Source organism: Oncorhynchus kisutch, linkage group LG2 (genome assembly GCF_002021735.2).
Source record: "Oncorhynchus kisutch isolate 150728-3 linkage group LG2, Okis_V2, whole genome shotgun sequence".
Lineage (NCBI taxonomy): Eukaryota > Metazoa > Chordata > Actinopteri > Salmoniformes > Salmonidae > Oncorhynchus > Oncorhynchus kisutch.
In genome coordinates this window covers 14,938,144-14,965,539 of record NC_034175.2, presented here as the reverse complement: position 1 = coordinate 14,965,539, position 27,396 = coordinate 14,938,144, and the positions used below count along the sequence as shown (strand labels likewise).

The 27,396-nt window shown below is 41.0% G+C and overlaps 2 protein-coding genes across 5 annotated transcripts in view; both read right to left on the bottom strand.

Moving 5' to 3' along the window:
* LOC109901911 (aromatic-L-amino-acid decarboxylase) overlaps positions 1-4,135 on the bottom strand; it is a 28,077-nt gene extending 23,942 nt beyond the window's left edge. Inside the window, exon 1 of one of the 2 annotated variants that reach the window (XM_031788426.1) lies at positions 4,033-4,135. Coding sequence is in view for 1 of the 2 variants with exons in the window: in XM_031788423.1 (XP_031644283.1) it covers positions 661-746 (86 nt within the window). In the remaining variant the exon portion in view is untranslated. Of the gene's footprint in view, positions 1-660; positions 792-4,032 lie in introns of those variants that run through there. The other variant, XM_031788423.1, reaches the window with a different exon arrangement.
* Positions 4,136-5,927: 1,792 nt separating this feature from the next.
* The window catches only part of LOC109901903 (growth factor receptor-bound protein 10-like), a 103,674-nt gene continuing 82,205 nt past the window's right edge, over positions 5,928-27,396 (bottom strand). For 2 of the 3 annotated variants that reach the window (XM_031788409.1, XM_031788406.1), the window contains 12 exons: positions 21,372-21,528; positions 18,168-18,283; positions 17,574-17,648; positions 15,769-15,906; positions 15,337-15,447; positions 12,225-12,320; positions 11,905-11,979; positions 11,479-11,595; positions 11,094-11,160; positions 10,892-10,979; positions 10,612-10,705; positions 5,928-10,424 (listed from right to left, as the gene is read on the bottom strand). In XM_031788409.1, the coding sequence (XP_031644269.1) occupies positions 10,278-10,424; positions 10,612-10,705; positions 10,892-10,979; positions 11,094-11,160; positions 11,479-11,595; positions 11,905-11,979; positions 12,225-12,320; positions 15,337-15,447; positions 15,769-15,906; positions 17,574-17,648; positions 18,168-18,283; positions 21,372-21,528 (1,281 nt within the window). In that variant the 3' untranslated portion in view covers positions 5,928-10,277. Of the gene's footprint in view, positions 10,425-10,611; positions 10,706-10,891; positions 10,980-11,093; positions 11,161-11,478; positions 11,596-11,904; positions 11,980-12,224; positions 12,321-15,336; positions 15,448-15,768; positions 15,907-17,573; positions 17,649-18,167; positions 18,284-21,371; positions 21,529-22,560; positions 22,842-27,396 lie in introns of those variants that run through there. The other variant, XM_031788416.1, reaches the window with a different exon arrangement.

Sequence of the window (27,396 nt, the reverse complement as noted above, 5' to 3'; positions counted from 1 at the left end):
ACAGACGAAAATTCCAAATAGTATCCGTAATGTTCGTAGAAACATTACAAACGTTTTTTATAATCAATCCTCAGGTTGATTTTACAATATATAAATCGATAATATATCAACCGGGAATGTAGCTTATTCTATAGGAAAGAGAGAGAAAATGGCTGCTACAAGCTGTTGCGCATACAAAACGCTGCTGGCACCCAGCCATACAATGTGTGATCTTTCTCTGTGATTTTTCAAAATAAAAGCCTGCAACTATGTCTAAAGACTGGTTGATATCCCTTTAAATGGAGCAAAGGCAGGCTATGGAACATGGAGCTTTAAAAATAGAGGCCACTTCCTGGTTGGATTTTCCTCAGGTTTTCACCTGCAATATCAGTTCTGTTATACTCACAGACAATATTTTGACAGTTTTGGAAACTTTAGAGTGTTTTCTATCCTAATCTGACAATTATATGCATATTCTAGATTCTAGACCTGAGAAATAGGCCGTTTAATTTGGGTATGTTTTTTATCCAAACATCAAAATACTGCCTCCTACACTCAAGAGGTTCATTTACGGCAATTTAGCTAGTTAGTTTGCACTTGCTAGCTAATTTGTCCTATTTAGCTAGCTTGCTGTTGCTAGCTAATTTGTCCTGGGACATAATCATTGAGTTGTTATTTTACCTGAAATGCACAAGAACCTCTACTCCGACAAAAAACGGCCAACCAAATCGTTTCGAGTCATCTCTTCTCCTTCCAGACTTTTTCATCGTTTAACTTATAATGGTGATCGCATCTAAACTTTAATTTTATTACCACAACTACCGGCAAAACAGTTCGTATTTCAGTCACCCACGTGGGTATAACCAATGAGGGGATGGCACGTGGGTACCTGCTTCTATAAACCAATGAGGAGATGGGAGATGCATGACTTCAGAAATAGGAATGAGTTATATTTTAGCCCTTGGTGTCGGAGACGCTCGTTGGCGCGCGCGAGCAGTGTGGGTGCAATAATTGAATAATATGGATTTCTACATTTAATTTGCGACGCTCGCGCACGCGACGTGTCCGGTCTGGTCAGCATGTAAAATATAAGTCAGTTCTATTTCTGACGCAGATCGTGCTGCAAGTCCTGCCTCTCCCATCTCATCATTGGTTTATAGAAGCAGGTATCCACGTACCATCTCCTCATTGGTTATACCCACGTGGGTGATTGAAAGACGAACTTTGTTGCCGTGGTAATACAATGAATGTTTAGATGCGGTCACCATATAAATTCAAAGACGATAAAGCCTGGAATAAGAGCGATGACTAGAAACGATTCGGTTGGCCGTTTTATGTGTGGATTAGTTGTCGGAGTAGGGGTCCTTGTGCATTTCAGGTAAAACAACAACTCAATGTTTCTATCCCAGGACAAATTAGCTAGCAACAGCAAGCTAGCTAAATAGGACGGTATGGATTCCGTAGAGTCCTTGGCAACGCAGATGCTCGTTGGCACGTGCAAGAAGTGTGGGTGCAATAATTGAATATTAGATTTCTAAATTGATTTTACAACGAGAGCGGTGTATAGACATTTAAGTGTTTTAACCCTCGCAAGGCTGCCGGCCCAGATTGTATCTCAAGCCATGTCCTCAGAGTATGTGCAGACCAGCTGGCTGGAGTGTTTACGGACATATTCAATCTCTAATTATCCCCGTCTGTTGTCCCCACTTGCTTCAAGATGTCCACCATTGTCCCTGTACCCAAGAAAGCGAAGGTAACTGAACTAAATTACTATTGCCCTGTAGCACTCACTTCTGTAATCAGTAAAGTTAAGGACCATATCACCTGCATCTTACCTGACAACCTAAAACCAATTTGCATACCTCCCCAACAGATCCACAGCTGACGCAATCGCCATTGCACTGCACATCGCCCTGGACAAGAGGAATACCTATGTAAGAATTATGTTCATTGACTACAGCTCAGCCTTCAACACAGTAATGCCCTCCAAGCTCATCAATAAGCTCAGGTCCCTGGGTCTGAACCTCACCCTGTAGAAATTGAAGCTTTGTATTTGATTCATTCTTGTTACATATATTTTAGGACAGTCAATAAAGTTAAAAGGTGTTCTTATTATATAATGAAACTGATTTCTGTGAAAAATTATTCAAACTTCAAAGAGAAGTTCATTTATGTAATGCTCCCTGTTAGTGTTTTTTTTAGGTCAGTGTGTTATGAGTGACAATGTAGGCTTTCTGAGTGAGAATTGTTGCCAGTTATGGTTGAACAAGCTTATTTTGAAACATTAAGTATGTGTTTTGAGTGAGGTTAACTGTTAGGCCAAGATGCATGTTGGTAATGCAGACTGAAGAGTTTTGAAAAGGACTTCATTATTGACCGACGCTTGTTAGCAATTGATTTTTTTTTTTTTTTTATCGGTTTGAGGTCAGGACCCTGACTGGGCCACTTCAGAAGGCATATTTTCTTCTGTTGAATTACTTCTGTGCTTTGGGTCATCCTGTTGGATCACCCAACTTCTGTTGAGCTTCAATTGACGGAGAGACAGCCTAACATTTTCCTGCAAAATGTCTTGATAAACTTGGGAATTCATTTTTCTGTTGATAGCGAGCTGTCCAGGCACTGAGGCAGAGTAGCAACAGTGCTGTACCTTCTCCATTTACAGGCAATTTGTCTTACCGTGGACTGATGAACATCAAGGCTTTGAGATACTTTTGTAACCCTTTCCAGCTTTATGCAAGTCAACAATTCTTAATCTTAGGTATTCTGAGATCTCTTTTCACATCAGGCAATGCTTCTTGTGAATAGCAAACTCTGATTTTGTAAAAACAGCTCTAACCAAAATATCCAATCTCGTTTCATTGATTAGACTCCAGGTTAGCTGACTCCTGACTCCAATGAGCTTTTGGAAAGTCATTAGCCTAGGGGTTCACATACTTTTCCAACCTACACAGTGAATGTTTAAATGTTATTCAATATAGACAAGAAAAATACAATGTGTGTTATTAGTTTAAGCAGACTGTCTATGGTTGTGACTTAGATGAAGATCACATTTTAAAACTAATTTGCAGAAATCCAGGTAATTCCAAAGGGTTCATACTTTTTCTTGCCACTCTATATCTGCTGCACTAAATGTTTTATATACACTACCTTTCAAAAGGTTGGAGGTCACTTAATGTCCTTGTTTTTGAAATAAAAGCACTTTTTTGTCCATTTAAAATAACAAATTGATCAGTCTGGACATTGTAAATGACTATTGTAGCTAGAAACAGCAGATTTTTAATGGAATTTCAGAGGCTTATCAGCAACCATCACTCCTGTGTTCCAATGGCACGTTGTGTTAGGGAATCCAAGTTTATCATTTTAAAAGGCTAATTGATCATTAGAAAACCCTTTTGCAATTATGTTAGCACAGCTGAAAACTGTTCTGATTAAAGAAGCAATACAACTGGCCTTCTTTAAACTAGTTGAGTATCTGGAGCATCAGCCTTTGTGGGTTCGAAAAAAATTAGCTCGTCAGTCTATTCTTGTTCTGAGAAATGAAGGCTATTCAATGCGAGAAATTGCCATGAAACTGAACATTTCATACAACGCTGTGTACTACTCCCTTCACAGAACAGCGCAAACTGGCTCGAACCAGAATAAAAAGAGTGGGAGGCCCCGGTGCACAACTGAGCAAGAGGACAAGCACATTAGTGTGTCTAGTTTGAGAAACAGACGCCTCACGAGTCCTCAACTGGCAGCTTCATTAAATAGTACCCGCAAAACACCAGTCTCAACGTCAAAAGTGAAGAGGCGACTCCGGGATGCTGGCCTCCTACGCAGAGTTGCAAAGAAAAAGCCATCTCAGATTGGCCAATAATAGATTAATGGGCAAAAGAACACAGACACTGGACAGAAGAACTCTGATCATAATGACTAATCATAGATCAGCACTCCTACTCTGAGAAATTTGCTACAGCCCCTGGTGTGCATGTATTCTGAAGCCCGGTGGAGACCTGCAGTCCTGATAAACCCGAAGAATAATAGAGAGGTGGTTGGCGTGGGTGTACTCACGTTGTCGAGCACAGCCGTGGTCGGGTCCTCCTCTCTTTCAGTCTTCACACACCGCAGCAGTGAGTGGTGTACATCAGTAGCGGCGAGCACGGCTCTTTTATCTGCCCAGCGGCCCCCACAGCCAGCCAATGGGAGTGTGGCTCCGGGCCAAGGCAGTGTGCACAGGCAGGAAGGGCGAGTTAATGAGATCCAAATCACTTTCCACACAGTCTGATTGACACAGAGGCTTAGCACACAGCTACCTGTTGAACGGCACTATTATAACTACTAGTGTTAACCTATATTACTGTTAGTATTACCACTTACCAGTAAAGCCTGATAATCTTGGGTTTTGGCAAGCAGCTAACTGACAAACATAATTTCAACCAATGCGGTATAACTGTTTATTACAGACTTATAAACTACTAATTTTACATTTACAAACTACTTATAAACCTTGTTATAACTCATTTTAGGTATACATTTTTGGTTGATATTTGATTGAGGTTGGTTTATTGATTTAACTCTAACTCAAATTTGAGAACTATGTTGACATTTACGCCTCCAGGGATAATATTTGAGACTCAACCCATTGTTAACAATCTAAAAATAGTTCCAAAATACATATGGTTATGCATCCCCTGGATATACCAATGCTTAAATACACAGATGCCAATCTGACGAAAGAGCTTAAGCAAGATAAAATTATACATCTCAATTCTCATCTGCATAACCAGGATGTTGTTTTATCTACATCCTCTTATGGGGCCTGGATGATTGCTCCATTCTAATGCTGCTTTCATAACCATGTGGCAAGGTGGTAATTACCATTTGTGAAGTTGTACATATGAGTTAGAGGCATTAAACCCCCTTGAACTGCATCAACCATAGACAAAAAATACAGATAGTGCTCGCAAACAAATTATAGTGTTCACCAACCATATTAATAGATTTATTTTTATAAATAATATTTTGTTTAATTTTACTTCCAAAAATTCTGTTATAGAGGTAATTTCCTTAGTAGGTTACGTCAGAGTTCAGCATGGGAGAAGTCGGAGCTCAGGGATAACAGAACAGTTTCATAGTAATTACCAGTTGGAGGGACGGTCAAGTGGATTTTTCTTTACAGTTCTATGCTTGTATTTACGACTTCACAACATGCTATTAACGCAGCATTAGGTCTGTATCGAGCAAACTGTCACCAGTTTTGTGCCAACATCCATGATGCTTTTGAATGAATCTTGATTGTTGGGACATGAACAATCCTTAAAAATGTGAAATGTGTTAGTTCAGGACGTTTGTCTCTTAAAGGGGCAATCCATTTTTGGACTTATAAATGAATGATATGTAGTTTCCCACTGAGTCTTGAAGAATATAGCTTATACATGCCTTTCTTTGTTCACAAACTACATGGCTTCAAAACATGATTGAAACTATCATTTTGATATCATGGATGCTCAGTCCTTGCATCCATATCTGTCTATGAATTTGAGAGTGGTTACTCCAGCCCAATCCCACAGCGTTTTACCAAAACATAATGCGGGGAATATGCTTTGCTATTGTTTCAATGGATGATTTCCCATTTAAGTAGAGTATTTGATTCGGTATTTGTAGTGGTTGTCTGCCATCTAGTGGGAAAACAGGGTGAAGTATAACCCAATGTACAGTTGAACATTTCAAGCAGACAATTATGATAGCTAGATGAAAATATATAACTAAACTCATGGTAAGATGCAGTGGAATTGTAATGCCATCTATAATAATTACCATTTGTTTTCAAAAGAAACAGAATGACTTGCAAATAGAATACAGTGATTTAAATGCATTTGTAATTACCTGGATTAGGACTCAAGGTAATTGAGTAATGAGGAAAAAGGTAACACTTCTCTACCAAGACAATACCATTACTGCTTAAATTAATAACAATGTATTAATGTTTTATTCTAATTACAATAAACAGAACATATCAGTCCCTTATTTGTACAAAAATACCTGAAAAGGTTACAATTAAGAGATATAAGCCATTCAGCTATTTACAGATCGAAGCAAAGCACAGTATGAATACAGGATCTTTCTCTTAAAAAGAGATACAGGTTCTTGTTTTTTTGCATTCCCTGAAATACATAATGGTTTATATTTATATAGATCTATATATATTTGCTTTACTCCTTTGTACAGTCACTGTATCTTGCATTGTGACAATATATGCAAAGCACAAGAGTCATTATCGATCACTGGAAAAGGTTCCAATGAACGGTCCAAAGTCAGCTCTGGTTTAGTGCAGAGAAAAAGGTCATCAGAGGCACCTGCTGCATTTTAGGCTTCTTGGGACAAACAGACTTACACAAGAGAAAAGAGGACACCTGTGCTGTACTACTGTTTGGGAGAAACTACTGGTATTCTGAAAGAACATCATAAAGGCCAAACTACTTACTAAAGAAAAAATGATTTGGTGAAATAATATTAACCCCAAGTTGATCAACAGAACTCCACAACATCGCACATACAAAATCTCACTGGTCTGACGATATGACCAGTTTTCAACAGGCTCCATGTCAACCCTGAGCAACCCAGTTACATTCATTTCTCTGAAATATAAAAAAGTACATTTACTTAATTCACTTTCATCAGTTCACTACTTTGCAGGTGATTCAATGTCACTAGTAACATTCTAGTTCATAGCAAGACACTATGTGAGAGAACTCGCCTCTGAATAAAAAAAACACATCTGTATCTAACAGGCCTAAACAGTTAGTGTTGAGAAGTCAGTGATGTCTGAGTAGCTTAGGATGACTTGCAGGAACTATGAAAAGATGTACACTGTATGCCCAAGCCAACAATAGTTCCATACCAGCAACATTTCAATATTACAGACATTTGTGAAGAGGTTTTTACATGACAAACATTTAAGAAATAAACTCGATATGCACATTAAACCAAATGATAAAAATAAATCAAGTTTCTTCATTTCATAAGTAGTTAAGAGTAAGCCAATGCGGTAATAATAGTGATCTGTAACCTAAATACAGTGTTGCATCTACATGGTTTCATATGCTAATATGGTACATTGATTCAATACACAACTTTTACATGAGTTGCATATTACATTGTACAGCTAAGATTACCACCGGAGGAGGCAATTCTAACCGATTTCTACTGAAATCATTATGACCAATGGGAAGATATATTGTCCAACGTTTTGACCGAATTTAGCAAGGGAGAAGTAAGCAGCTTTGGCACCTAACCTGCTCATTGTATAGTCATAATGATTCCACACCCAGAGCCATACATTAACATATATTATATATTCATGGCTCTGGTCACACCCAATAAACAGTGAAGTGTAGCTCTGAAGTTACTCTCAAAATTCCATGGAAAAAGGTACTGCAGTGGGCATCTAGTGGTGCCATCACATCCAAGCCTCTCTAATTGGATAATACACACTATGCTGTGGAAAAGACTTGGCCATTTAATGTACTGTACACCAATTTGTTTTTTGCAATTGTGGCTCAAGTATTGTAAAGGTATAGCTTCACTTCTGACACAAGAAACAAAGTTCTGATTAACGCAAAGTTTAAAGAGTGAAAGTTCTGTAAAATGGAAGACAACTAACTGTAATGAAATGGGACAGAGCAACTGAACTGACAGCTCAAAAAACAGTGTGTATTTGAAAATCAACTCATGAATTAAATATCTAGATATGAAATTAATTTGATTGACATTATCAGTGAAAGTCACACTTAAGAAGATGTCAAATGTTTAAATATGTAAAAAAACAAAACAAACATGTAATGTATGTATGTATGTGTTCTTCAACCTGTGTGTTTGAAATATTATTGAGGGGTTCATGTGAAAAGATTTCCTAAATGTAGAAGAATGTGTGAGAGAAAGGCATTAAACTGAATATCGATGTGAAACGCACTGTGACTGAAATATTAGTGACTTTTATTCCCCACAATTTTTCTACTGACACCAATTTGGAATGAAAACTATGACATTAGGGAACACCACTTGAATATTACTTCATAGTAAGTGTTGGTGATAAAATAGTTTGAGTGTTCAAACATAAAAAGCAAGAAATGAATTATAGGCTTTGTAATAGATGCTATGTAATAATTACGCGGTTCAATCATTCCATGGTAATGATAAAACAGTAACGAACAGCACTGAGAAAAGAGCTACATTTCAAGTAATCACTCACATCCAGGTAAATAAATACATTTGCAAAACAATACTTGAAATGATTGAGTCATTGCATCTTATTTTTTGAAATGTCATTGTGCAGAACTTGTAGATAGTGTGGCTAATATTCTGTATCTGAATCTATCCAGCTTAAGACACTATAAATAAAATAAAAAGATGGCTCTTTCTTAATGTTGCGTTACAGGTAAAAACATCTTTACAAATCTGTGTGTTCACTGCAACCTTGGACGAGGCTGGACAGTAAAAACCCTTCCACTTCAGGGTATCATCCATTACTAGGGCTTCACAGTGTCTGTTCTAAAAACAATCATTCAATCACATCATGGAAAAGAAAAGCAACAAGTCTAAAATGAATGGACTTGGGGTGAATCCCAAATGGCACTCTATTCCCGATATAGTGCACTACTTTTGACCTAAGGCTTATGGGCCCTAGTCAAAAGTAAGGTAATGCACTATGTAGGTAATACGGTGCCATTTGCGATGCACCCTTGGATTAAGAAGATGGGTCCTCCTAGCAGATGAGTCGATTGATTCCAGTTGCATTCTACAGACAGCACAACAGACAGACCGACCTTGGACTGTACACATCAACTCTGAGCAAGTCAAATCCCTCTAGTGGATCACAACAGGTTGGTGTAGTGGTTATATTTCCCTGTGTTCTGACGGAGGGAATGCAAACAGGTAGGTTTAAAAGAAAACTGTGGCACCCTACCGCCCCAGTGGCCTGTTAGATTTTACTCATATAATCATAACCATGTCTTCAGAGTGCTTACAACATGGAATTAGTCCACAAGATGGCCATATGCTTTCCAATGTTTTACATATAGCTTTATTATTGTGTTGACACCAAGAGAGACCCAAGAGCTGAGCTGTTATGTTGCTTGTTATCACCTGAAGAGCAGAATGGTAGCCTAGTGTCATTCTGAATACGTACTGTAGCCATCAATAGATGGGTTGGTTATAGCACAAGGCATAGGACTAGGCTAGCAGCGTGGACCACAACAGCTATCTATTACATGGACTTAAATGAGTGGATGAGACGGGGAGTGAATGAATACCTGTAGTAGTTTATATTTTGGGGGGAAGTTCATGTGGAACACCGGATGGTGGAGCTGATGATGGATTGATTTAACACTGAACTGGATGTAGTGATTTAGTTGTTGTTGTGTGACTGTTAGAAATCTATACGCTCCAGACTACTGATAAGAAACTAAAACGGACTAAGAACACATTTGATGCAGTACTAAAATGTCCTGAATACAAACGCCTGTGAGGTCACCAAAGAAAGAAAGAAATGAAGAAAAGTCCTATGAGAGTGGAATGAATGGATCCTGTGTAGTCCTTGAGTATCCTTCAGCTCCATCCTAAATTACCAGGTCCAGCCTTTCCTTTCCTACAGCTTGAAAGAGACAGCTGGCCTCGTGATCTGTCTTGTGATGTTCTTTTTCCGAATATCAGATTGTCCATCCATCCCTCCAACACAGGAGGGATTTGCCATTGTTGGTGACGAGAAGAATGAGACGGTAGAGGAATTCTTCTTCAGTCAGTGTGGAAAGGTCTGTTCCCAGTTTCACAAGCGCCAAACTAGAAAACAATCAGCTTTTCAGAAAAAGGTTGTAGTATAGATGATTTGTAACAAAAAAAATACTTTCATTATGTAAAAAAGTGGCCCAGACTAAACAAAGTCCTGATGATTGTACAAGGAAAATAAAAACTCCTTTGATCTCATAAACTGTCACTAAACCGTGTCAGTGGATCAGAGCTTATTGGTGACTATGAATACAAACTTGAAAATGTTTTTGTTTTTTATAAGAGTTAATAACAACGTGGTGCAGCTTTTTGCTTTATTTTTGCTTCTTTATCTCCTCCTTCCTTCCGGAACACAGAGGTCACTGAAGTCCACTAGAGTCCATCCTATCCCCCAACCACTCTGTCCTGTTCCATCCGCAGTCTCTGGCAGCTCATGACACATCAACAACATGAGTTCATCACTTTAGCTTCTCCTAAAGAAAAAGTATTGAGTTTGTTTTTAGGCAGAGTCCGGTCAAGTCATAGGTCAGGGGTCATAAGGCTACGAGGGTGCAGGGATGCTTGAGTTTACAAGGCAGGACTCCTCTGTTGAGCTGGTAGAACTCCACCAGCTGGATCAGGTCGGTGAATTTGGTGGACCCGTCGTCAAGGCTGAAGAAGATCTGGCCGTCCTCTTCACACTGCAGGACAGACCATAGAGACAACAGTCAGGTGAGAACAAGAGGAAGTAATGAACAACAAAAGTGACTTTACTCCATAAAATTGTTGACTGTTTTACTTGGTGTTCTAGTGTGCCTAGCTTTATTATTGTGAGAGATGGGGAGGTCAAGGAGAGAAAAGCCCAGAGGCAAGATAAAGCTCACTTACCGGTAAGATCTGGAAATGCTTGATTTTCTGGTGATGGCACAGTGTGAGGACAAAGGCCTTTGGGTTGCTTTGACTGTCCCTCAACAGAAACAACCTGAGCACAAAAGGGGGAAAATCAGTCTTTGGTGAAAACTTCAATGTCGGTCAAATTTACAAATTTAAATCCAACATACATTGGCATGTGGGCTGGACATTCTGAAGATGCAACACTTTAATAACCAAATAAATCCCAATTAAATAACAGGTTGGCTGTGTGGTTGCAGAGACTGAGGAGTCTTACCCGTCCACCTGGCCTTGTTGGTGGATCATCCGATGGGACTCTTCTCGCGTTATCCGCCCATGGAACCACAGCTGTGTTCTGTGAATAACTGGACGTGGAAGAGGAAAGGAGAGCTTTAGGACAGGAACAAGGCTTTTATCTACACAGAATGTAGCCAACTCAAATAACAGAGGGATTGTGAGAATTTATGTTGTTGAATTACCTGAGCTTAATAAACAGGGATGTAGTGGACTGGGACTACCTAGAATGTTCATCCGTTGACTTCTCTTCTGAGATACAGAACAAACAAACATGGATTAGTTTGTTAATAAAAGGCTCTTACTCCATTGGTACAGCTGCGTGACGGATAGCATGATAGCTTTGTGACAAGCATGACTCTTGCTCAGATTATTTCTAAATCACCAACAGCAGTACGTTTTCTTTCTGACCATAAGGTCATATTGTAATATCTTAATAACGTTGTAGTCGCATTGTGGACAGGTTGTAATAACATTGCTGTAACGTAGCTACATTGTAGTAAGGTTGCATTATTGTTGTAGAACCATTGGAATAGTAACATTGTAGTAGCGTTGTAGAAAGAGACCCACCCTCCAGGCATAACCCTCCTCCATGGCAGCGCTCTGGGCCTCCAAGGGATTGTCGATCACCCTGCCTATCCTTCCTGAGAAATCCATGGCAACCAGAGAATTCTCAGACACACTCCGCTAGAGGGAGACAAACAGTGCCAATGTCAATACACTTCCAATGTAGAAAATGCCCTGTTACAGTACTAGGGCTCTTCATCAATTGTCTGTAATTGAAGTCCTCCTCTCTCCTCACTTCCTTCTCAAAATGCACTGAACAGGTAACCTAGTGGTTAAGAGTGTTGGGCCAGTAACCGAAAGGTCGCTGGTTCGAATCACCGAATAGAGGACACAAAGAGTCAAGGAAAGACAACCGAGAAAGAGTCTGGATGGTAATAACAACAGTTTGGCTGGCATGGTGGCAATAAGGAGCTAAAAGGAGAGGCTTACCACTGGTGTTGAAAAGTGTGACAGAGTTTTTCTCTGCTGAGGAATCTTGTAGTTCTGATAGAGGACTATTCCATACTGTGAAGAATAATGAAAGTATCCACAAATTAAAAAGTTAGCTATTGGTTGACTTCACCCAAAGAAAAGCAAACCTTCCAAAATATTCATAAAATTCATAAAGATAGATAGTATTCAAATTAGAATGGTATAAGTGACTCTCACAACAACCCATGTGAAGTGAACTTGCATCGGATACAACCCTCTGGTATAACTGAGGCACTACTTTGCAGTGTATTGAGGGCTTGTTGCCATGGAATTGGTACCTTGAAGAGTCTGAAGGCTGTCATCCAGGACGTTCTGCTCTGTTCGTCTTCAGTACACAACATCCTCAACTCTTTCAGCTCAGTCCTCTTGTTTGGCTGTCAATTAACACACAACAACCAATTAGAGAGACCAAACAAACACCTCATCATTAGAAACAACCATTCAGACAGTATGGTTGTACTAAAACACTCCTCCCTCGTACACTGACATATCCCATGAGATGATAGTTGATCTTGTTCAGGGTTGGTGAGAAAAAAAAGAGAGAAAAAACTGTAAACCATTACGTTACAAGCAAAAATGTTGTAATCAGATTACAGATACTTTTGAAAAACTATATGATTACTTCTAGGATTACTTTGAAATTCAGAAATTCTTTGATACCTTTCTGTTGTCTCAATGACATTTAAATCAGCATTGAAAAAGGCACACGTTAAAGTCGTTCTGCCTGAGCAAGTCTGAGACCACTATGATGACACACCAAATGTGTTAGAAGGATTAAGGGAAAAGAGCAGGAATTGGCTTTTGTAGGCTACAGTCCAAAGATTATCCAACTTGAATAAATGCTTGGAGGTAAAGATGACAGCAGTGGTGTAGCCTATGGGCAATACGGATATCACATATTATTGATATCTACAGTGGCTTGCGAAAGTATTCATCCCCCGTGGCATTTTTCCTATTTTGTTGTCTTAAAATAGATTTTTGGGGGGGTTGTGTCATTTGATTTACACAACATGCCTACCACTTTGAAGATGCTAAATATTTTTTATTGTGAAACAAACAAGAAATAAGACAAAAAAAACTGAAAACTTGAGCATGCATAACTATTCACCCCCCCAAAGTCAATACTTTGTAGAGCCACCTTTTGCACCAATTACAGCTGCAAGTCTCTTGGGGTATGTCTCTATAAGCTTGGCACATCTTGCCAATGGGATTTTTGCCCATTCTTCACAGCAAAACTGCTCCAGCTCCTTCAAGTTGGATGGGCTCCGCTGGTGTACAGCAATCTTTAAGTCATACCACAGATTCTCAATTGGATTGAGGTCTGGGCTTTGACTAGGCCATTCCAAGACGTTTAAATGTTTCCCCTTAAACCACTAAAGTGTTGCTTTAGCGGTGTGCTTAGGGTCATAGTCCTGCTGGAAGTTGAATCTCTGTCCCAGTCTCAAATCTCTGGAAGACTGAAGCAGGTTTCCCTCAAGAATCTCCCTGTATTTAGCACCATCCATCATTCCTTCAATTCTGACCAGTTTCCCAGTCCCTGCCGATGATGCTGCCACCACCATGCTTCACTGTGGGGATGGAGTACTCGGGGTGATGAGAGGTGTTGGGTTTGCACCAGACATTGCGTTTTCCTTGATGGTCAAAAGCTACATTTTAGTCTCATCTGACCAGAGTACCGTCTTCCATATGTTTGGGGAGTCTCCACATGCCTTTTGGCGAACACCAAACGTGTTTGTTTATTTTCTTCTTTAAACAATGGCTTTTTTTCTGGCCACTCTTCTGTAAAGCCCAGCTCTGTGGAGTGTATGGCTGAAAGTGATCCTATGGACAGATACTCCAAACTCCACTGTGGAGCTTCGCAGCTCCTTCAGGGTTATCTTTGGTCTCTTTGTTTCCTCTCTGATTAATGCCCTCCTTGCCTGGTCCGTGAGTTTTGGTGGGTGGCCTTCTCTTGGCAGGTTTGTTCTGGTGCCATATTCTTTCCATTTTTTAATAATGGATTTTATGCTGCTCTGTGGGATGTTCAATGTTTCAGATATTTATTTATAACCCAACCCTGATCTGTACTTCTCCACAACTTTGTCCCTGACCTGTTTGGAGAGCTCCTTGGTCTTCATGGTGTCGCTTGCTTAGTGGTGTTGCAGATTCTGGGGGCCTTTCGGAACATGTGACACTTAGATTGCACACAGGTGGAATTTATTTAACTTATTATGTGACTTCTGAAGGTAATTGGTTGCACCCGATCTTATTTAGGGGCTTCATATCAAAGGGGGTGAATACATTTGTACGCACCACTTATCCAGGTTTTAATTTTTTTAAACAAGTAATTATTTAAAATTTCACTTTACCAATTTGGACTATTTTGTGTATGTCCATTACATGAAATCCAAATAAAAATCTATTTACATTACAGGTTGTAATGCAAAAAAAAAAGGAAAAACACCAAGGGGGATGAATACTTTTGCAAGGCATTGTACATAGCACATTGATGTGAATCACACTGTTGCTCTCTCTTTGAGCTATTTGTTCATTACGGATTGTGGTTGTTGTGGATGGCTGTTCACAAATGTATATGTGTATTTTAACTCAATAATGGTTGAATATAAGAAGTTTAAGCTGCCTATAAATCATTGTTTTTTCAACCAGTTTGACAAGTGAGTGAAAAAAATGCACTCCCTCAACAGCTGCATAGTGCGGATCCCAGCCTATGGAATAAAAGTTTGAGTTGCTCCCTTCTAAACTCCTCTGTGGTATTGTGCTCCATACTGTCAAAAACAAGCTTCATTTAAGAAGACCACGAGTGGGGCTTTTATTGCTCAATCTAATCTGTGATTCAAAATGTCCATGGGCCTAATGGATACATGATCAAACTCACACAATTAGATAGACTTAAACAGCTGCATATTATCCAGATACCAAAGTGTCAGCAACAAAAATGTAAATATGGCATACATTTTTTACACGCAAATAGCACTTTTTGGGAGTGCTCAAAGCATGCCATTCCATGAGAGCAGCATTTATTTATTTTACTGATGAGCCCAATCATTTAGAAAGGAACCTTTCCAACCCTGATCATGTTGCAGAATAAAATAGGATTTTAGTTATTATATAGCCAGAAAGTGGGTCAACACAGAGCACACAATGGCAGCGAGGCCTGCCTCTTGTCAGGCATGTCTCAGCAAGATACAGGATGCTTACCAAATGGCAATCTATTCCCTCTATAGTGCACCATTTGGGAAGCAGCCACAGTCTAGACACGACACTGTTCAATAACTGTAATAGGAGACGGCTTGTCCTCCATAGAAGACAGCGGAATAATAGACAACATATGAGCATCTGAATGACTTGCAATGCCTCGAGTGCAGAGGCCTTTCTTTCTCTTGAACGTACCTTTATACAGAACTCGTAGTCTGTCGGCGCACTGTGTAGCTTCTTGCCTGTTGTTACTGTGAAGACATTGCTGTCCTCCAGGTCTGCTAGTAACTGTAAATGCCTGGGCTCCTGTGGAGGATAAATCAATAACCGATGTCATTTCATCACAAAGAAACTTAAGCCTGGAGGTAGCAGAGAGCAGAGCTCCACTCAAATCAATAGCAGCTTGTGTGGTTGTATGGGACATAGAAAAGGCAGGCATCTCTGAGCAGCAAGTATGTACACTGATGATTGAGGCCTCTTAACTAACAACTAAAATATTAGACTTTGTAGGCTATTTACTAGCGCAGTTTAAATGTGGGATATTGGCTCAGGGATTCGGCAATACAAGCCTAATTCTAACAGAGTTAATGTACTAAGCCTACCGTAGAAGAGAGAATGGCCATGTACCTTTGACGTTCCTTTTGTAGAAAAGTAAAGTCCTGAGCGTCTAAGGAACACGTATAGCTTCTTCCAGGATTTCCTGCCCATCTCTTTCACGTATAAAAAGCCCTGGATCTCAGGACAACTGCTGGAGTTCAAGAAATTCTGAGAGAAGGAGAGAGAGAGAGAGAAGAAGGCTTTAGCACACAGCTATCATCATCAAATATCCTAATTTTCATGGGGCTCGGAGAAATAAACCTCCACCGCCTTCCTTCCTAGCCAGAAAACAAACATTTATATAACGAACAATCTTGGCATTCTTGTGATACCAATTTTTATGAGCCACTTTAAACATGGGAGAGAAATGTTCAGACAGATGTTCTGTCTTATGTAACAGTATCAACCAAGACACATACACACTACAGTATTAACCAAGACACATACACACTACAGTATTAACCAAGACACATACACACTACAGTATTAACCAAGACACATACACACTACAGTATTAACCAAGACACATACACACTACAGTATTAACCAAGACACATACACACTACAGTATTAAACAAGACACATACACACTACAGTATTAAACAAGACACATACACACTACAGTATTAAACAAGACACATACACACTACAGTATTAAACAAGACACATACACACTACAGTATTAAACAAGACACATACACACTACAGTATTAACCAAGACACATACACACTACAGTATTAACCAAGACACATACACACTACAGTATTAACCAAGACACATACACACTGTAGAGACAGACAATTCAACAAGGAGTTCTGATTCTGACAGCAAATTGTGCCAAGAACTGAGTGGAGCGATAAGATAAGCACCTACTGGTTTTAACATGCCCTGCAGAATACAGAACTCTCTCTGCCACATTCAGACACTGTCTCCTGACCTGACAAGATACAAATTAAAGCTGCAATATGCCACTTTTCGATGACCAAATTGACATAGAAATGCGAGTTAAGGATCTGACATTCTCATTGAAAGCAAGTCTAAGAAGCGGTAGATGTGTTTTATGTGTGCCATTTCTATGCTTCCTGTTCTTAAGTTCTGCTTTTGCGTCTTTTACTTCTGGCTTTGTACACCAGCTTCAAATAGCTAAAAATACAATATTTTTGGTTATGGAAAATATATTTCACGGCGGTTTAGACGGAACACTGATTCTCTACACAATGACTGAAAGTAGGCTAACTATTAGAATTTGTGAGCAGCGCACCTTTAAGTGATCCACTGTTTATGATCTGACCTGATTTGATTCTGACTGGATTCCTGGAATCGCCCCCAGCCTGCTCCTTAAAACTCACCATGTCAGGGATGGCATCATTTTAAAAGCTTTCTGCCATAGTGGATGGATTCCAGTCATGGGCCTTTTAATAACGCTTTGTCACACTGCTACATTAGCTGGCTGAACATGTAAACTTCATTCCATTAGAGGCTCAGGTCTTTAAAGGCACCATGCATCTACGCTGTGCTGCCTGGTGCAGAATAGGAGGATGTTGGCCTGATGCGCTGTGCTATAACATTCAGTACGTTCCTTTACTCTCCTCTCACAGTTGCTTCCCTTCAGAAGCTGTAATGTCTGTCTGTCTGTTTGTCTTTCTGTTAGGCACACCTGGCCTGCGTGTGCAGAGACACTCGTATGTCAACTGAACATCAAGTGTTACAGTCTGTTCTCTGACAAGACATGCACAAGGAGGTCAAAGGTGAGATCAGACATACAGTACACAACAAAGACTGAAGTATGCAGTATGCTGAGGCAGTGGAGTCTTTATGGTTCTACGGTACATACCTGTAAAAGTTGAGATGGTGGGATTGCACCATTTGTTTCCTGGCACCATGCAACCATATGCTCGGGAAAGAAATTCTGTTGGTAAGTGAGAAAGGGAAGGCTGTGGGTTAAAGGAAAATCAGAAGGATGGAGGTGGAACGCCAAGAGACATTCAATTAATCCCTTTTCCCAAATGAAAATGAAGAAAAACATTAAACAATAACATTTGTGTCATAACTTTTCAATCTAGTTTCAACCTGTTTCTTAAATAAGTACATTTAGGGACAGTTTCCCAGACCCTGGTTTAGCCTTTCTGAGTCCAGGACAGTTATAGCCACCAGTCTAACAGTGTTATCACAATCTGTTTATTTTTTTGAGTGTGAGTGGGTACATTACTATAAAGTGAGGGAAGGATGATTTTTCTGGGTAATATGCAACATTTAACAAGCACAACCAAACATTCGCCACTCATTTAAGAAATGCATTGCTTGTAAACAAAAAATAACATCCAGGCTGTTTAGCTTGATGTAACCGTTTACACATGTAGAGAATATAAATAGGACAAGGAAAAGCTCTGGGATTCTTTGGAAACAAATGAACAAAAAAACAACCTACCAAGGGATTTCTGAAGAATTCATATTTGGCATAGTTCTTCCTGAACAGAAATCTGCCCTCGCTGGTCATGGATGCCTGCACTTGTACCACTAGCTCATGGTCCTCCAAGCACCTCTCTGTCGAGAGAGAGAGAGAATGAGCTAGTTACCAAATGGAAGCCTACAATAAGGACACAATATCGCATGTATTTAACCTTAAAAAGTTTTCATTTTAATTTCCTGAACATTGTGTGTATAAGGCAAACGATGAAAGAACAAGCAGTTCAGCCTATGAACCCCACCCCCACCCATAACCCACTCCCCGCCTACTCTGCCCACCCTCTCTCCCTAACCCTCCAACCCACACACCCCTTATCTTATCCAAAACTTGCAGACAAATCAGCATGTTCTTACTATATTCCAGGGTTGGGGTCAGTTCCATTTAAATTCCAGTCAATTCAGGAAGTACACTGAAATTCCAATTCCAATTATTTTCACTGCTTTTCAAAGATGAACATTTGGAATTGGAATTTGGTTTACTTTCTGAAATGACTGGAATTGACCCAAACCCTGCTATATTTCCCCCCCCCCCCCCCCCCATCCTGTCAATGTCTTGAGCATACATGCACTCCCCCCTCTCTCAAACAATTAGTGGGACTATGCTGCTATGCTATACAGGCCCTGCTGTCTGCCTGGACCACTGACCCTGCCTGGCCCCTGCTCTCTCTCAGGAACACATGTTTCACATCCAACTGTGGAAGCAGGATTCCTAAATAGATTTTGGCAGCAGGAAAGGAGACACTGGGGACTGGGGAGGAAGGGCCCAGGCTTTCTTGGACAAGCAGTAAGATTCTCTCACTCATTAAGAGAGAGAGAAAGAGGAAATAGACAATGTGGACGTTTTCAGAAACTATGTGTATAGTTTCATGCTGATGTTGCAACCTGGTTGGATTCCAGTCCACTTATATCCCAAGAAATGGAGAGCCAATCCAGTACCTCCTCTACCTTGCCTTTACTGAGGCTCTTTGGTGATTCACTTCCTCTCTGACCATGAGTCAGTCAAGCCCCTGACTCACTAGCTTAAAGCCTGTAGAGGTTGTAACCCTTTGTGGGGGAAGCTGAGGGAGGGTCATTGGCCATTATTCTTATCAGCTATTCTATTCACCCGATGACTGACAGTGGCCTTCTCTCGCTCTCTCTCTCTCTCTTTCTTTCTCTAAGGAAACACCCCCACTGATTGTGAGGTTGTCTTTCAACTATCTCCTGACCCATTCTGAAGAGAAGAGATGACTCAGTAATGACAGACGCGTTAGCCTTCTTCATACCAGGGAGTCAGGGACCCCGTCTCCATTTTGGATCTGTGTGTCTCCCTGTCTTTCCTAGTTTCCTCCTTAGTGAGGGGATTGGGAGCAAGGTTGGGAAAGCAACATATCTAATTGGCTGGATGTCATTCTTATACAACAAGGCCCATCTGGACAAGCCTGGTCAGATTAAGGAGCAATTAGGAAGAGTGACCTTGCCTTGCCTCTAGTGGACTGGACTCACCATAGAGAGCCTGCCCTAGCTCCATTCAGGCAGCTTCTAAAGGTCAGATCAGCCCTGGTTCCTTTTACAACGAATGGAGGTTGCGTACAAATGGCACCTTATAGTGCAATATAGTGCCTTGTAGTTCACTGTAAGAAGAATTTTGCCATTGTAGAGGGATGAAGTTATACTTAATGGGGTGGCAGGGTAGCCTAGTGGTTAGAGTGTTGGACTAGTAACCAAAAGGTTGCAAGTTCAAATCCCCGAGCTGACAAGGTACAGATCTGTCGTTCTGCCCCTGAACAGGCAGTTAACCCACTGTTCCTAGGCTGTCATTGAAAATAAGAATTTGTTCTTAACTGACTTGCCTAGTTAAATAAAGGTAAAATAAATACTGGTTATCCCTACTATACTTAGCACGGTTTTGGCAGCACTGACACCAAACCAATCAGAACAGATCATGTGACGAAATGAAATGAAATACTTATGTCATGCAATAAAATGCAAATTGCTTACTTAAAAATCATACATGTGATTTTCTGGATTTTTGTTTTAGATTCCGTCTCTCACAGTTGAAGTGTACCTATGATAAAAATTACAGACCTCTACATGCTTTATGTAGGGAAACCTGCAAATTCGGCAGTGTATCAAATACTTGTTCTCTCCACTGTATAAAACCTAAATAATTACTGAAAATAATACTGCATATAATTGTTACCCTTTATGTTGTGCGTACATATTGGGTAGCCTACATTTCAGTGTTTAGCCCTAAACGTTCCCAGAAATACAGTACTTTCATTTTACCCATCTGCTATAATGAAGATATAAGCCCAGACACAACTTGTGTTTTATAATTGCTTGTTCCTTAGGGGGTTGAAGTTTGGAGCATTCAGTTTCTCAGAACTCCTAACAAATCACTGCAATGCCGCCACATTAAGCATTCCACGTCTTGACTTACACAACCTAATTTCAATGAATCTAACATTCAGTGAGACGAGCGTTATCCTGTTCAGCTATGGTATAAGCCCAAAGTAAAGTCCCCGTACAAATGTTGACTAGCATGGGGGTGACTAGATATACAGTAACTAGACAGAGCAAGGTACCTGTATGATCCAGTGATCGCTACTCCTGGTCTAGAATTAGATAATAAAGAACATCTCTAATCATATTATTACACGTGACCATATTATGGTACATTCTTATCTCCAACTGTAAGTGGCCGTATGTCCGTTCTCAGGTACGGTAACAAACTACGGTTTGGGAGAGTGATGTCAGGGGGGTTCCCGTTGTCTCAGACTGCATCTCAAATGGCACCCTATTCCCTACGTAGTGAACTTCCTCTAACAGGGCCCATAGCGCTCTGGTCAAAAGCAGTGCACTATATAAGGTGCCATATACACCAGACTCTGAAACCGTCTAAAAGACTAAGAGCAGGCGCGGACAGGCAGCTAACGACTGTTAACCAAAATAATGATATACAAGAGAAAATATAGGCTATAGATATAGGCTATCTATTATTTATGATGACTCTTGGTTTCCATAATGAGACCTCTGTTGACTTTAACATGAGCAGGAGAACATGTTCATTATCCAGTTGGCTTCTCACAGAGCGAGGGCAGAGGGGGGAGGGAGCGCTAGGCTATGTCCTGCCAGCCAGCCTGCCCACCAGCCCACCCATCCAGCACATCAGGTTGCCACTTACCTAGTCCGAGGAGAGGGTGATGCTCAACAAGTGCCCAACTGTTGTCGTCCACACAATGGCTTTTGTACACGAGGAGCTGGCAAAGATCTCTTGCAGTCATGTCGGCTGGTATTTCCACTACTTTCCCCATGCCGTCCTCGCTGAAAATGTTTATAATCTAAAAGAGGAATGAAAAGGCCCTTTCATGTTAGAACTATTCCCAGACACAACCTCGTAGGCAGACAGACATAATTCAGATAGATGAGGCGCATAGTTCAGGCGTAGACAGGCATAATTTTACATAGAAAGCATTTGCAATATAGTACCAAGAGCTAATTTACTTTGATTCATAACCATGCGTGTTTGATGAGCATACGAGACATATACAATCCATTCTCACTGGCAGCGGTTTGTGGGAAAATATAGGTCATAAAAACATAAATGTGACACTCATCAGAATCATACTTCAAGCTTAAATACTAAGGGGACTGTTTTAGTCCTTCAATCCACACCACCTGTTTCCATAGAGATTATCCACTGACAGAATTAGGCACAAAGATAATGCATAGAAAGACACTGTATATAAATATACTGTATAGAAAGACACGGTATAGAAATATACTGTATAGAAAGACACAGTATAGAAATATACTGTATAGAAATATAATGTATAGAAAAATAGTGTATCGAACGATACAGTATAGAACAAGATACTGTATAGAAAGATACTGAAATATACTATATAGAAAGATACTGTATAGAGGAATATAGTGCATTAATAGAAACAATGGATAAAACCCTGATAAATCCCCGTCTGAGCACAGATCCTATTTCCTCTGGTTCTCCCAAGAAGATTTTAGTAGGAATTTAGCTTTCTTAGCTTTCCCACTACAGTACGCACACTTTGAACATGATGTCTTATAAAAATACATTCTCATTCCCTTCTCCAGCTATAGCTTCAACAAATTCAAAGCCTTACAACAGATCACATCTTCTTTCGACAGGAAAGGAAAAAACAATTCCTCCTTTCAAGGGGGCTTCGATTCATTCTGAGCCTCTCCAATATTCCCTCCTTGCTCGTCATATCTTTAAAAAAAATACAAATGATCTTTGAACTTTATAGCGTATACTTTGACCCTCATCTCAGCTAACCTATATCAGACTTCAGAGAAAAAGGGAAAAGCGGTTAAATATGTCTCTAGGAGCTTACCTCTACGGCCTGTAATAGGCAGCAGTCCGGAGAGCACGATGGCATTTTTGGAGTGAGCTGCCTCCGCACAGAACACACACAGATGAACAACCCTCTCCACAACTTGGTCGAAAAAAAGACTGTAGTACAGCACAGTTCCTTACTCTCTGTCAGCGACTGCCTGTTATGGGACCTGTCACATAATCTCCTCTCCTCTGCCTAGTGCAGGACAAAGCAAGCAGATGGCACTATTTCCAGTCCGGCTAGCTGACAACTTCCCTCTGCATCCCTCACAAAGGGTTACAGCCATGGGCTTTTAGGTAGTGAATCAAACCACACTTCCTTAACCAATCATAGGGCTCGCTCAGGCTGATGTAATCATTCCCACACAGACACACACTCACAGACTCACACAACCTCTCTCTCTCTCTCTCTCTCTCTCTCTCTTACACGCACACACAGACTCACATACACAGACGCACAGTCATGCACAGACACAGTCAACTTTATCAGGCTGCAGCTCTGAATAGCTTTCAGATTCTTTTTGAGTAAAAGTGAAAATGATCATTTAAGAGGGGTCTGGGGCAGAGCGAAAGAAGCCGTCGTTTTAACCTCCCAACATGTTCTGAAGTTTCAAGTGAGGGCTTGTTTCTTTTCTTTTTTCTCTCCGTGGTACAGCTTTGAACTTTGCAGTCAGAAATCTCTCACGACAGCGCAAGGCTCATTACGGGCTAAATGAAACAAACCTGAGTACTTGAACTTCTCGTTGGCCTCCCCTCGAGTCTAGCTTCATGCCAACATTCTTTCTCTCAAAAGAACAAAACACGGAAACTTAGTGTTTTCACTATTCGGCTCGCCCCCCACCCCCTTTTGTTTTGTTTTACTTCAGATACTTAATACCCCACTGACTGGACTGACAAAGGCTCTGCCCCACCCTGTCTGGAGTAGACATTTAGCCAATGTCCTTTCAACATCCTCACATCTCATTGGGTCAATATCTATATACAAACACTATGCTGAAGGGAGAAGGAGGATAATGGGAGGTCTTAAATAACAGTTCCCTTCCTTCCAGTGTAGGAAGCAGGAAGCAGCCATAGTGGCCAGGGAGGATGATTTAGGGTTTCACTACTATTGCCATGTTCAAAACAACTGGGAACTCGAAACTGGGAAATCTCTGACTTCCGAATTCAGTGCATTCAAGACAACTGGGAATTCCAAGTCGGGAACTCAGGCCTCTTCCTAGAGCTCCGACTTGCCGACCTGAAGATCACTGACGTTACGATTCAACCTCAATTTTTTTTCAGGGTTTCCAGTTGTCTTGAAAGCATCATAAAGCCTTAAAGAGAGTTGGGCTATGGCAGGGGAGGGGAGAGCTAGAGAAAGAGTCCCATGCCAATAAAGGCCCTTAAATTGAAATTGAATCGAGAGAGAGAGGGTGAGAAAGAAGAAAGGGACGGACAAGTAGAGAGGGGAAAAGATAGTGAAATATGAGAGATAGATGGAGGAAAAGAAAGAGACAGATAAGTAGAGGAAGAGATAGTGAAAGAGCGAGGGAGAGGGGAGGGAGAGAAATAGTGAAGGAGAAAGAGAGCAGATACACAGAGACAGACAATAGTGAGAGAGGTGGGAGAGAGAACAAGAAAGAGAGACAAAAGAAGAGACAAAAGAATGTTATGTGGTAAGTAGTAGTAGGGCTATGTGTAGTGTACATGCCACTATACTAGGCTTCCAGTTGTCACTGCAGCCACACCCCTCTCCTCATTGACTTATCACTACCTCACTACTGGCCTGCCTGGTGAATCAGTGGGGAAAACCCCATGTCACATACCTACCATGCTGTACCACAACAGGACACACTACCACTGCCAGCAGCTAACACTCCTTATGTGGAATGAGATAGCACAACCAGTACTACACCACTACGCCTATTACATCACTGTTACATCGTATTATTATCCTAGAATACATACTGTACTGGATATTATGAGGAGAGGAGTCACGTGCTTTGACATGTGTGCAGAGGAGTCAACAAGTACACACTTCAGGGGGTAGAGAATTGGAGCACATGGTCCTAACTTAACCGAACAAGAGCAGGAACATTACCTCTCAACCTCTAAGTGGAAAATGTTTCAATCCAACATTGCATCCCAATGTGATGAAAGGAACAGAAAGACATTCAAGTGAGTGATGAGGACTGAGGAGACACGGCACACTTCCTTGACCTACTCCACTTCTTTTTTCAAAAAGAGAAAAGAATTCCTTGTGTGTGAGGTGATAAAAGAGGGGGGAAGAAAGAGTGAGAGGGATGGAGGGGAGAAAGAGAGGGAAAATGAAAGGGAGGAAGGGGAAGAGAGGGAAGGGAGAAAGAGAGAGGCAGAGAAGGAAAGAGAAAGACAGGGAGAGAGAGAAAGAGGGAGGGGGAGGGAGAGAGAGCGAGCGAGCTGGGTTGTCTTCCGGTTCTTTCTGAACACTATTCTCATTCAGTGGTGGGCCTCCAGGATGACTCAGGACTTGTGATGTAATTACCCAGGGACAAGCTGCTGAGAGCCCCAAGCTACACACACACACAGGCAATGTCCCTCTTCAGCCACTCTCATTCTCTCATAAACACACACACACACATGCAATGTCATGCTTCAGCCACTCTCACACACACATTACAAGTGCATTAAAAGCACAACATTTACATCAGGGATTGTGTTAAAAACTCTAGATTACTGGTCAATACTGGTTACTAGCCTCTTAGGGTCGGTATAATATGGACTGCAGTATAAATCTATAAGGTTGTGGTGACATCAGGTCCTCTCTACTTATATCCCACACCGGAAAGGAATGGTGAAGTAATATAGAGGGTCACCACTGAATAGGTTTTACCATGCTAAGTACTGTAAATGGTGCCATTTGGGACTCAGGCAATTGGGGTCTTCAGTAAGCAGGCTACAGTGGGGTAGTAGTGGTCAATCCATATAATTAGAATACGTAGAACATAGTGCACCCATGAGTTTACCAGTGAAATTGCCAAAGTTAGAGGATCCAATACTATTCTGTTCATTCTATTTCTATGAGTAATTATTCTGATGGAAACATCTGACCTGATCTCTTTGAGAGGCATTTTATATTGAATATTTAATATAGCCTACTGTACCAGGCGATATAACAACATTTTATTGGCTATGACACAAGAAGCAAAGAATAAGTGGTGGAACCAATTGAATAGGGCTGTGACGATACCAGTATCTCAATATTTCCATGGCAAAAATGAAAACACGAACCAGACCAAACTATTTGGATCTTTAAAATCCTGCTGTATGTAATACATTGTGTGCTATAGCTTTGTTTCCAACATTAGGGCTGTTTTTCTAAGGAAGTTTGTATTTTGTTCCCTTGCCACGACACTGACGAGTATCGTGATACTGGTATCTTCCCGGACTTACAATTGAATACCTTAAATCTTATACATAAGAAAAACCTGAGTTCAATTAAATCTCTAAGGAGGCGATTCTAAATCTAGTCCTTCTCTGTAGGCTAACTCCATTATCTCCCTAAATTATTAAACACCAAAACCAAAGAAGTGGCTCGACTCTCTGATCCCCCAAAAGAACCGCCATTGATTAAACCGTGTTGGCTAGCGGTCGACTGAGCGGTGGTCTCGCCCCCTCTCTGCAACCCACCAACAAACCAGTCCCGTTTACAAGTACCTCTTTAATGAAGCCAAATGTACTGTGTGGTCTCTGAACTGCAGTGGCCATTGACATCCACTAATGAGAATGTGAGACAAAACCTTGTGGAATAAAGACAATAGACTTTCAGAGGAGCTTGCCATGTCCTGAGATGCACTCGCTGCCTGCAGTCTGCTCACCCGGGGGGAAGTGCTGGGCTGAGTCGGCCTGTAAAGGGAAGGCTACGTAAATACTGCTGACTCATGAGGTGGACATGAACCAATCCTTGTTGTCAAATTAAGCACCCCCAAAGAGTGGATTTATCCAGGCTCACTATAGAAGAAAAATGACCAGAACTTTGGCCAAGGACTAAAATGGGGGCTTTCAGATGCACAATACCAAGTTATGTACAATGCACTCTCCATCCCACGCAGTTAGTGAGCTAGGTACAGAACAATAAAACGACAGAATATATAATACGGATGATTTGGAAGGTTTTGAAGTACTATCCTTGTCTCAGGATGGTAAGTTGGTGGTTGAAGATATCCCTCTAGTGGTGTGGGGGCTGTGCTTCGGCAAAGTGGGTGGGGTTATATCCTTCCTGTTTGGCCCTGTCTGGGGGTATCATCGGATGGTGCCATAGTGTCTCCCGACCCCTCCTGTCTCAGCCTCCAGTATTTATGCTGCATTAGTTTATGTGTCGGGGGGCTAGGGTCAGTTTGTTAAATCTGGAGTACTTCTCCTGTCTTATCCGGTGTCCTGGGTGAATTTAAGTATGCTCTATCTTATTCTCTCTTTCTCTCTTTCTTTCTCCCCCTTTCGGAGGACCTGAGCCCTAGGACCATGCCTCACGACTACCTGGCATGATGACTCCTTGCTGTCCCCTGTCCACCTGGCCGTGCTGCTGCTCCAGTTTCAATTGTTCTGCCTGCGGCTATGGAACCCTGACCTGTTCACTGGACGTGCTACCTGTCCCAGACCTGCTGTTTTCAACTCTGTAGAGACAGCAGGAGTGGTAGAGATACTCTTAATGATTGGCTATGAAAAGCCAACTGACATTTACTCCTGAGGTGATGACTTGATGTACCCTCGACAACTACTGTGATTATTATTATTTGACCAAGCTGGTCATTTATGAACATTTGAACATCTTGGCCATGTTCTGTTATAATCTCCACCCGGCACAGCCAGAAGAGGA